Source organism: Carex rostrata, chromosome 9 (assembly GCF_964058835.1).
Source record: "Carex rostrata chromosome 9, lpCarRost1.2, whole genome shotgun sequence".
In the NCBI taxonomy this organism is placed as follows: domain Eukaryota; kingdom Viridiplantae; phylum Streptophyta; class Magnoliopsida; order Poales; family Cyperaceae; genus Carex; species Carex rostrata.
The window spans coordinates 6,812,239-6,824,255 of record NC_135926.1 but is presented as its reverse complement, the minus strand read 5'-3'; the positions used below and the strand labels follow the sequence as shown (position 1 = coordinate 6,824,255).

The window sequence follows — 12,017 nt, the reverse complement described above, 5'->3', positions numbered from 1 at the left end:
AGGAATAAATACTTGCAAAACAAGATATTAATACTTGACATGATCGAACGCTTGAAAATTAAACTTTGTATAATATATATACATAATAATAATACTTCAGTACATAGGTATAAATACTTACAATAATTGATATTAATACTTTTAGACGTCATCCAGTACTATATGTAAAAAAAATATCAAGTTTTGCACTCCCCCCAGATAGTAATGACAATATTAATATTTTTAGAAATGTGTATGGTTCCCCAATTTAGTTTGAGTAGTCTCCTACAGATATTTATGGTGCAGAGACGTTTAAGAGATTTGGTTAAGAAAATAATTATTTACGTAAAAATTATTCATCTCATAGATATAAATACTTCCGTGCATAGGTATAAATATTTTAAATATTTTCGTGCTAGGTATTAGAATTCATCGCTGAAATATTGTTTGCGGTCCCCCCGACAGTTATGCTAATTTGTTGCGGGGACAGTGCGGGAACGTTTGGGGGATTTGGTTGGGGGCTATTATTAACGTAAATATTGTTCATCTCATAGGTACAAATATTTCTGTGATATGTATAAATACTTGCGTACATATGTATTAATACTTTAGAAAAAATTCTAGCACTGAAGCTTTTGCAGTTCCTTCCAAATAATTATAGTAGTTATGGTGTAATTTAAATTTATCCCTTCTTCCTCATTCCAAGTATCGCCATTATCGTTCATCTCTGGTTTATTTCAATGTGCCCGTACTCATCTCTCAATTCTTGATCGTAACACTCTGTATATTCCTAGACGCTACAGAATATTTTACATTTTTTACATCTAAGATAGAACCAAGGAAGAAATAATTTTTTTGTGATAAAAAGGCTGCTAAGCCGCTTCATTTCGAGCTCAGAGATTCTAACCAGATGGCAGTTAAATAAGTTCAGTATTCATCTAATATCTCAATGTTGTTACATTTTTTTAGCAGTATGTAACTAAATTTTGAGCATTTAAATTTCAACATAACTTTTCTAATTAATATTATTGCCAATGGAGTTGAGAGTCTTTAGACTCCATATTTCTAAACAAAGTATACGAATAGTTATATTATTTTCAGCTATTTTTTCGATCTCAAAGTTTGGTTTTCAAGTAGTGTTTTGCGCAGGAGTGAGCTTTCCCAAGATCAAATCCCGCTATTCCTCTGGGCAGTGTTTGCGCGGTGCACAGGGTCGGAGTTGCAGCTCACGGCTGCGGAGGCGCGGTTCACGGGCGATGCGCGCTGGCGTTTGCCCAGTTCACGGGTTCGGCTCCGCTCACAATCGCTGCTCACGGATACGAGCGCAGTTCACGGGCTCCGATACAGGTACGGCGCCTATACTGAAGTATCGGAGTAACATAGATTTAAACAAATTCTGTTTCAAGATGTCAACCAATCCGTACACAGCTACAAGCAGATTGGATTTGTATTGAGTAGAACCGAGCCAAAAGTTTACTAGACAACTGGTAGCAGCTACATATCTACAAGCAGATTGGATTTGTATGAGTAGAACCGAGCCAAAAGTTTACTAGACAACTGGTAGCAGCTACATATCTGATCAGTTTGGTTATGCCCCCGAGTTATGCTCAAATGTGGTGAATCTTAAGAACAAGCTTTAGCTACACATTGTTCCAGCTGAAATAAATCCAGTTTATCTTGGGAGAAAATACTCTTTCAAAAGGGGATGATCAGCAAGTTGCAACAAATAGCTATGGATGCTACTCTGTTCGGTTCTGCAAATGCAATCACTAGCCTAATCTCTTCTCTACGTCACGTTGAAACTGGCTATCATTTCCAAAACTGACTGGTTGCCTCCTGATAGTCTTACTACATTGTTGTTGTTTAAAAATCAAATTCCGAATGCTCCTAAGATGACCGTATAAATCATCACTGTAATAAACTTAGTCAAAACATTTTAATATTTTCAGATTTGAGTGTTCTTTTAATAGTGTGGTCTTTGGTGAAATTTCAAATCCTTGCAGGAGAATCCACAAGCAATATAAAACAAAAGTACACAACCATACAATGACTGAAAAAAAAAGTTTCAAAAATCCAACTGGGCACCACAATTACAAGCAGATTTCTACACTAAATGAAAAAGGGAAAATTTCAACTAGATTGGTGTTACATTTGTAGATTCGCCAAGGAATAGGCAACCAAAGACGTTATTAAAAAAATCACGACCTTCAACAGGAGCCTTACTCCCTAAAATAGCTTGTGTATCGTACTTGCAAGCCCTGGTACAGTCAGGGCAATATGTCACCTGCACAGAATGTTACTCCAATTAACCGTTTGAGCTACAACAATCTTTTCTGTAATGACCAATTATGCAAAACTGATCATAATTGCAAGTCCATTTTTTCCAACTTTCACTAGCAATTTCTGTTGCAGCTACAGTTTATTGCTGCCCAGTATAAACAGTAACCCCAACCTTATCTCCAAAATAATCACATTGCAAACAAACAAAAAAACCACTATATTTCTCATCACAACAAGGCAACAGTCAAAAGATAAATCGGCTAAATAGAGAGAAAAAAACGATATGTACATTTTCCAAATCATCACTACAGATCAATGTTCTAAATAGCTAGCTATAGCTTTTTCGGACCCTAAAAGCTATGGCGCTATGGGCGATATATAGCTAGCTATCGGCGCTATAGCTAGCTACTTAGTGCAATCGCTTGTTTTTTTAACCATCCCGCTATACCTCTATAATTGTCAAAAGATAAATTGGCTAAATAGAGAGAGAAAAACGATATGTACATCTTCCTCATCATCACTACAGATCAGTGTTCTAAATAGCTAGCTATAGCTTTTTCGGACCCTAAAAGCTATGGCGCTATGGGCGATAATATAGCTAGCTATCGGCACTATAGCTAGCTACTTAGTGCAATCGCTTATTTTTTTTAACCATCCCGCTATACCTCTGTAATTGCTATTTAATCATTGCTACAGATACTTGCCCTGTGTCTCAGAGAGAGAGAGAGAGAGAGAGAGAGAGAAGGGGGTGTACCTCCAAAATTTTAGGCATAAAAAGGCTATCAAGCATCACATCGACCCCGTATATAGCCCTAGATTGAGAGCTATGCATATCTGCCTGTACTGATGCAGCTGACTCAAATATGCACCTTATCATTTTTCTAATCCTATCGTGAATCTCCATCCATTTCACTACAGCACAGACAAAATATTATGGATAAAATTTTACCTTAAAATCACATAAAAAATGGTGAGTGGGAGTACTGGTACAATATGGAAAGAGCAAAATTAACTGAATTTTCCAATGCACTCAGCCAAATGAAGCAGTCTTACGAGACAGGATTAATAAAGATACATGACCAGGCAACATGTTGTTAGGACTGTATTTTAGGATTCAACACTAGAATGTAGCACCTTCATACTCTCTTGTTCACGATTAAAAATGAACATGTGACACTAATCTTTTCTTCAGTTTAATAAAAATTTCTGGTAGGCAATTTGCCTTACTACAAAAGAGAGTACATGTACATTACCTTGATGCTCTTCTTCAAACTCCTTAACAAAATCAGGCGTGTTCTTATGATTCAGTTTTCCAATGTAATTCTGGAAGTAGAATCAGATAAAAGCTTCTTACAAATAAATATGTAAAAGAACATAATATAAAAGCCCCAAGGTTTTCTTGAACTTAATTATCGACAATGTGACATATAAAATAAGATGACTTTTTTGTTTTGCACAAATCATCAAAGTACTTTCATTAATTCACCTCTGAGACCTATGAGATTACAACCAAAATGAGCTAAACTACTTACCATAACAGTGAAATGAGTTTCATATTCAAAAAGGCTGCTCCTCTCTAAAGTGTACTGGTTATTTGCTAGCCTTACCTGAAAAAGTGAGTGCCATGATAACTATACTTAGGAAACATAACAAACAATAGACAATTCCATGTATAACCTTGCAAGAATAGGAAACACGTGTATATGACACATCCTGTTCAGAACAAGAATTATTGTGCCTTCCACCAGACACAGGACCCATTATAGATACCTCCTATAAAATACCAATATGAGTAATACAGTGACCCCAACTATGCCCCCTTCATCCACAATAACTGCACACGGGCTCCCACAGTCAAATTTTTTTTTTTTTTGGTTGGGGGGGGAGGATTGATTTGGGGCACTTTATAGTTCTTCAATACCAAAAGTATCATCCACACACAAACCCTCCAATAAAAAAAAGAAGACAAATATTATGGTTCAACTCCAACACGCCGCTTTATCATCACTACTTCTCAAGTTCAAGTGAGTTGATAAGAAAGGGGCAGTTCATCAAAAATTTCTATTTATTGTCAAAAAGAGAGCTGAGCAACAACAAATTTCCTACAAACTTGGAATACATACCCAAAAAACATCAGAGAGAAAAATCTCCAAGGGGCGCATGCTCCGGACCAAGACAATGTATCTCAGGTCAAACTTCTTCCCTCCAAACAAAGCCGGTCTTTCTATATACTTCTGACATATCTTGGGGCCAGTTTCCATCATCCTTATAATTGCGGATAAATCACCAGTCACGGTCGTGTCGATGGTACGTGCCATGTTCCATGGTTTCAGTATCCACAGATTATCAATGCCATCTCTTTTTCTTACAAAGTAATCTCCTATGAGCTGAGAGAGCTGTGTTTCAAGGTTATATGTGGGCTGAAGCCACTCTGGTGACCCTTGTGCCTGTAGAAACAAGCAAAACATGGTGTTTTGTTCAATTTATGAGATTTTTTTTTACTAAAACATGGTGTTTCCAATTAGGGATAACTGCTACACTCTTAGTTGTGCTTTCTGTTGGATAATGGGGACTAACCATAAAAAAATGCATTTTGAAGGGTATTCAGACTTAACACATAGGGCTTTGGTTATTTCCTTCTTATCCCTATACTCTTTTTGGACAGCATGGAGTAGCAGACTGGCATCAAGCTTTTAGCCCATGATACAAATTGAAAAAAGCAAAGACGGTGCAGACCTCCATGGAGATGAAGAACAAGACAAGATGCAAGTCTAAAGCTAGGATTGATGCTTATTGTAGTAGGGTTTTGGATGCCACATTTAGTACTGTTTTGCCGATCTATAAATTCCTAATTGTTGAGTTTAGGGAATGAGCTTTTGTGAAACCATTAGAGATCTCATTACTACTTTAGTATTTAAGAAGTTTATCAGATTTAAGGATGAAACTGTATTTTGTTTATTTCCCAAATTTAATGGAAGCAGCTGGAATTTTTCCACTTTTCCAGAATAAATAAGATTAGTTTCTTAGCTAGTTGCTATTATTCCTCAGAAGTACACTCCATAGTTGCATTTCAGGTTTGGCAAAACAGCTATGGAAAAATCCCAAAGTTTATCTGTACTGGCTTTAGATACAGCAAGCTCTAACGGTTTCTTTCCTAGTAAGGGTGAATAGTAATGCAGACATGTATAATTACAGAGAAAAATAAGGTGAACAACGAACACCTTGTGGATTGTCTCAGCTAAATGGTGCTTCATGACAAGGCAAGCCTCAAAAGGGAATTGATTTGTGTACTGGCTGTCATTCAGATCCAGTGCTTTCTTCAATTCTGCATCCACTTGCAAGCTTGTCCATATGATGTCGGCATCCTTCGGCTCATTTGCTACATTTAGTTTCAATAGTAAAAAATTGAGTAAATAACGTCAGATGCAAGCAAGTTTGAAGCAAAATGAAGATATGAGCTTGTCAGATATTCCTATGCCAAAATATTAAATGAACTGTTGATATAAAGAATGGGTATTCATACTCCAAAAACAATTAACAGCTTACTAAGAACAAATTCTGGCCGAGTCAAGAACTCCTCTACTTGTGGTATATCAGTTAACACTCGGAGAGGACGCCCGTCACTGGGAAGTATACTTCCAGTAACTGATTTTATACCTCCATGTAAATTCTTATTAGGAGGGCCCAACACCTTTGATTCCAGCTCTTGGCTATATTTTCTAAATTCCTGTGAAAAGAAGCAAATACCGTAAATGAAATTACATAATTATATTCATCTGCCACACTGATAAAAAAAAAAAAAACTTGCTAAGAGATTTTATTTCATTGAAGAACGCAAGGGGACCTACTGGTGGTTCAACTAGTAACTGAAATTTGATGTCATCAGCAATGTCAATAGTATTTACATTATGTACTTATCTCAAAATCTGAAAATGAAAAATAAAAAAAATTACCTGGATGAAATAATTTTCGGGTGTATGAAACCAAGCAGTAAGCCTAGCAGATCGCTGCTTATCCTCACCAATACCAAAAAGGAAATCGCGTGTGCACTCTTCTCCTTGTTGAACATCTCGAATTGGCCATAGAACTGAATAACTGAAAAGCAAAGTTTGTCAACTCAAAATAGAATTCAAAATAAATGCAAACATAAATTTGCCACTGAGTTTGCCCATTAATATGTATAGTTTGTGATGACCAAATATATGCCCCTTCAGGTGCCACTCGTGGACAGAATATTATTAAGTTCAGTAAACCCAATCTCCACAGGTTCATACCTGGATCAGCTAATATATAAGAGAGCAGAAATCGGCAGGTATCCACACGGATGTACTTAAGTTTCATGTCAAAGACAATATGCACGATTGGATGGCAATCAATTCTCCAACAAACAAGATATATTTTGTTTGATCAAAATCAGACCAGCTCAGGTATGGAAATACCAAGATCACAGATTGATATTCAAAATAGAAGTTTCCAAACATGAATAAAGACATTAAGCAACATAATATTTTTATTTTATGAATACAAGTACCTTACAGCAGAAGTCACTTTTCCATCTGGCATGAAGAGAAAAGGAGAAACCTTGAAGTTTGCATTGTCGCTATGCCGCAACGCTGACCCCAACTCATCCATCACATACCTGAAATCCAAAAATTTAGTTAGATATCTCAACAAATGGTTCAAAGGGGGAGTAAATATGAAATGGATCCAACAAGTAACAATATATACCACACAGGTGTTTCGTCAATCTTTTCTTCATCAGCAAGTCTATATGTCATGAGATAGAGCCACATGGCAGAAACCACTCTGTCAGGGAGAGGGTCTACAGGGTCCCACTCTGGCAGCCGCGGCAGAAGAGCAGTGTCCACCGCATGTTTTCCACTTTCTACTATAACTGATGTACTAACTCCATTCAACATAGATAGATTAGGTAATGACTTTACTATTTCAATAGCACAACTCCCTAAAGGTCCCGGCACATCAACCTTCAATTAAACATGAACTTAAAACTGTTAAATACCCTTATAGAGATTATATATGAAGCTTTTCTCCAAGATGCCTTTTATAATTAGAATACCTTTCTTAGGCAATTGAGAAGCTGCAAGTGAAATTACCTCTAGTTCTTTCAAGCAAGTAAAACTCTTAACCAGCATGAGCATTTCTCCTGTTGGCACTTGGTCTAGTGGGTTGCCTCTAACATTCAGTTGCAAAAGATTCGGCAGCGCATTAGGAGAAAATGTCTGAAAGGTTTCAACAAAAGAGATCAATCATTTAACAACATGAAAAAAAGAAACACAAAACCAGAGATTGACTGCTCAAACCAAATTGCAAAGTAAAACAGTAATAAATGAAGCAACTTCAGTGCAGCTCACCTCAGGTAGCTTGTGGATACATCTGTTGGATAGGTCAAGTGATGTAATCCCACTCAAAGCAGGAGAGCAATCCATTGAGAAGTCAAGATTATCTGGTCCAATAACACCTCCGCAAAAGCTTAATGCCCATGAACCAAATTTGGCAGTAAAACACGAGTTGTATATTTCCAATGCAGGAAGAGCTTCAGTAAATGCTTTTGCAATACTATCAGAGCTGTAATTTTGAAATCAGAAGTTAAAATTTTTGCTAAAGTTTAAATATAATACAAATCGTAAGAAACCTGGCCGGTATGGTCAAAGACTAGCTTGGATCCTATACATCTTTTGTGCATCTTTGGATGAAGCTCAATTAAGACACAACAATCACATTAACCACCAAAATCATTTTGGTTGCAATTATAAGAAAGACTAAAGCACTGATATATAGTAAAATGTTTTAAAAGCCAACAAGATTTTAACCGTACCAGCTATCTAGAACTGGATTTTCATTAAGCCAGAGAGCTTTCAGATTTTTACATTTGGTGATTTCCTGCACTACTATATCTGCATTCTGAAGCTTGTTTCCCCATAGATTAAGCACAACCAAGTTCTGAGAACATGAAAACAAAAAACAGTATAAACCGATTTGTTAAAGCATAGACAAAGGCAACTGATAACAAGGACTTTAATATTTAGTTTTTGCAATTATATAATTGATTCAGACGAAAATTTTAATTAGTCAGGTTCAGAACCATAAGAAATCAGTATTACAGCACAGTATGGTACCAATACAATACTGTCCTTGCAATTGTACCACTGCCATATTTCATATTCATCCTTTGTGATTGCTTAGTAGAGTAATACAAGCATCAATGTTGCTGGTTGCAGTAAGAGTCGGGTTCTGTAAATTTTTTAATCAGTATGTACAGGACTGTATGGTACCAGTTCTCCACCCAACCTTTTTTTTAAAAAAATTATCTTGGCTTGCTTGCTGCTTAACAGACCATAGAGGATGACTTTGAGGCTAATTTGGAAAAACGAGGACAATATTAGGCTTTCTTCCACAATAAGATTTCTTGTAGCTAGAATGGTCACCATACATTATACGTACAAAGTTGCATATTGTCACTTCAAATGTTTTGTTTGCTCAAAATTTAGTCACCACTAGAAGAACCAATGCCAGATCAGTAAAACACCAGAAAGGTGGGTACTTAAGCCAAGCAGAAACATGCTAAATAGATAAATTTAAAAATAAAATGGTAAAAAATGGCTAACCGGGAACTTAGTTGACAGATCAAGAGAGCAAAGCATCTCATCATCAATCCCCAGCTCTTCAAATTCCAACCATGCAACAGATTCCCTTCCATTCTCCTTCAGTCTACACATCTCTTTCTCCACAATTTCCAATGCAATCTTATTTCTTTCACTCAAGTCCAATTCTTCTTTCTCTGTCTCTTCAGTCTCCCCTTTCTTATCAAGGTCCACACACATCAGTGCCGCCATCCTCTCTGCCAGTCCTGGCACTTCCCTCAACTGCACAAAATCTCCAAAAAGTTAAACACTCTCTAACCATGGATTAGAATTGAATTTTATAACAAAATATGAAGTAAGGACATTAGATAAACCTGATTGAGTGCGTCAGGAAGGCGAAAGGACCAGGCGTGGTCAACAAGGAACAAGTCCGATTCCTTAGAGAGGGACTCGGCTGACAGTACGAGGCGGCGCTGCCTCCCGCCTTCACATGGCTCGATGGAGAAGACATCGCCGCCGTCGAAGGTCTCTGATGTGAGCTTGGCGTATAGCCGATGGTGGAGGTGCGTCGGGAGGCCAGACGCTGCCAGGAGGAAAGAATGAACCTTCGCGAAATCATCGAAGTCTCTGATTCGTGGAGTGGACATGGCGGCTTGAGAGCCTGAGGAGCTGGACAGCTGGTTAAGGAGAGAACAGAATGAGTGGGTTGGAGGCTTGGAGCGAGACTGAGGGTTTAGGGTACAAGGGTCTCGATTTTATCTTTTTATTATTATTATTATTATTATTATCAATTGCTATCATATATTCATAATTTCATATTCATCAAAATTTCAAGCTTTCTAATTTTTACATCAAAATTTCAAGCTTTCTAATTTTTACATCAAAATATCTTACTTCCCCATTAAAACTAAACAACAATTCTTTCTATTTCTTTTATTATTTTATTTTGAATTTTTTTTACTTCAATTTATCATATATTTTTATCCTTGCCCTCACAATAGACATAATTCCGAACACTATAATTAGTCTTTTTAAAGAAAATAGAGATTAGAGAACACTTTAGTCTTTTTAATTTTTATTATCTGCTTAATTATAAACAATACTAAGAGCGTGCTCCAAAAAAAAAAAGGGAAGAGGAATATTGTAAAGAGTTGAAAGTATAAATTTAAATGATTTGCATATATTTATTGTTGGATAAAATTAGAAGGGGCTTTTTGTGGGGAAAAAATGAGGACAATAGAACAGGTATATCGTTAATTAATTGAGATACAGTTTGTTTGCCTAAAGAATATGGATGTATGTGAGTATGCAATTTGAGGTTAATAAATATTTCCTTACTCTTAAGGTTGTGGTGGAGATTGTATACTAACTTAAATTGTCTATGGACGGAGAAAATTGTGTCTTTAAAACGGAAACCAGGTAATCTAATAGAGGTGGCACAGTTGGCAAAGGTCAGATCCTTTTTATGGACCACTCTGGCCAGCATATACACAATCTTTGATTGGTTATGTCAAGAAATGAACATGGCAAATCAGATTATATAGAGGTGGGAAATAAGTGGGCACTACTTGGCCAAATCAGTGTATTCAACATTGGTGGAAGGTGGGAGGATAGCTTGACCATATGCTAAAACCTGGAGATACAAGGTTCCTCCAACAATTTGCATCTTCATCTATTTGTTACTGAAGTGTAGATTGCTCATCCACGGGATGATGGTAAGAAGAGGTTTCAATTGTTTCTCAAATTGTGAGTCATGTGTGCTAGGTGATGTAGTCCATATTACACCTGTTCTTTACATGTATGAAGACAATCCGATTGTGGAATATGATGGAAGCAATCCTAGGAGTTCGTCCGATGACAAGAGTGGAAACGGTGAAGTATACATGGAACAAATCGATGAGTAATGCAACAAGGATGGGGATGGGGGCAAAGCAATTATCGGTTTACTTTATATCGACTTGCTAGACGATTTGAAAGCAGAGGAACAAAAAGATCTCTAAAAGGAAAAATTTCCATTCGAAGATGATTGAGGAATGTGTGTTACAAGATGCGTAGTCGTGGATGCAATACTGCTAGACGCTGTTTGATGTTTCTTTTTTTTTTCTTTTTGTTTTTGGTTGTATTGTAGTTTTTATTTTTCTAGTTTTTACTTTTTGCATCTGTAACTGACAGTGGTTGTCAGCATTTTTTTTTTTTAAAAAGGGGGAAAAAAGCTATCGCTGAAGTGAAATCTCGCGATCAGGGAAATACGTTACTGCTCTTCATGACTTCATTGCGTGGCCTGAGACGGCAATATCAAAAAATTCTGATTGTAAGAATAAATCAGCAACATCGTCATCTTCTTGTTTTCATATGCTGCAATTCTAATTAGATGTCGAGTGGTAAAATCAGTAAATTAGGATAATAATTTGAATGTTTTCTAATTCTTCACTAATTATTTCTTCATAGTGAATAGTTCTTTTCAATCAAGAGTTCAAGTCCGAATCAACGGTATCAACCTAATTGAATTCTTTTTAATTCGATTGAAATTGAAATCTCATTTGATATTAGTTCTGATAAGAGCCCAAGTATCTCTCCAAAATTGTCAAAAGACAAACTGCCCTCGAATCAAGTTACATAAACACAAGTTCATAATACCTCACCCGTGGGTTTAAAATTAAATGTACTTTATTAATAACACAAATCAATTACTGTTCACAAACTAAGAATAAACAAGAGACAATCAAGTCACACAACTGAGTTAAGACCAAACAAGAGGATGTTGAATTAATTAAGAAGCCCTAAACCAACATCAAGCAATCTGAAATTATCTAGGACTTGTTTTTATTGTGGACTCCAAAAATCTGATTGTAGAAGGAACCAGTATATTAAACAAACATGGGTAAATCAAAAAGGGTATTAAGCAATTATGTTTAGGTAAAATTATATTTAAAAAATTGAAGGATAGATACATTTTGATTCAAATTAACAAGGCTAAAGACAGATAAAGATCAATCCTAAGCTGGTGCACCATTCTAATTACCAACCAGAATTTCAGTTAAAATCCAATTGAAATGGACACTTATTATAAATAAAGAGACCATAGTTTAAAGTTTACACAGATAAACTAAACACACATAGCAATATAAACCCAGAAAACTTAAGACCTAACCACAC

At 36.3% G+C, this 12,017-nt stretch overlaps 1 protein-coding gene across 1 annotated transcript; it reads right to left on the bottom strand.

Moving 5' to 3' along the window:
• Nucleotides 1–1,929: 1,929 nt before the first annotated feature.
• LOC144559086 (tubulin-tyrosine ligase) lies at nucleotides 1,930–9,580 on the bottom strand. Its single transcript, XM_078308022.1, has 15 exons — nucleotides 9,236–9,580; nucleotides 8,886–9,143; nucleotides 8,096–8,220; nucleotides 7,632–7,845; nucleotides 7,374–7,499; nucleotides 6,988–7,244; nucleotides 6,791–6,898; nucleotides 6,213–6,354; nucleotides 5,806–5,986; nucleotides 5,481–5,638; nucleotides 4,383–4,706; nucleotides 3,792–3,866; nucleotides 3,513–3,582; nucleotides 3,014–3,171; nucleotides 1,930–2,263 (listed from the first exon to the last, which is right to left on the bottom strand). The coding sequence occupies exons 1-15, from the start codon at nucleotides 9,506–9,508 to the stop codon at nucleotides 2,114–2,116; spliced, it is 2,619 nt and encodes an 872-aa protein (XP_078164148.1). The 5' UTR covers nucleotides 9,509–9,580; the 3' UTR covers nucleotides 1,930–2,113.
• Nucleotides 9,581–12,017: the final 2,437 nt, after the last annotated feature.

What these genes read in the sequence shown, in the direction of transcription:
- LOC144559086 (XM_078308022.1), bottom strand. Translation starts at nt 9,508, where the DNA reads ATGTCCACTCCACGAATCAGAGACTTCGATGATTTCGCGAAGGTTCAT. An exon ending in CTTGCTTGAAAGAACTAGAG is followed by an intron (nt 7,245 to 7,373) that starts GTAATTTCACTT and finishes GTTTAATTGAAG; the next exon opens with GTTGATGTGCCGGGACCTTT. An exon ending in CCGAAAATTATTTCATCCAG is followed by an intron (nt 5,987 to 6,212) that starts GTAATTTTTTTT and finishes TTCTTTTCACAG; the next exon opens with GAATTTAGAAAATATAGCCA.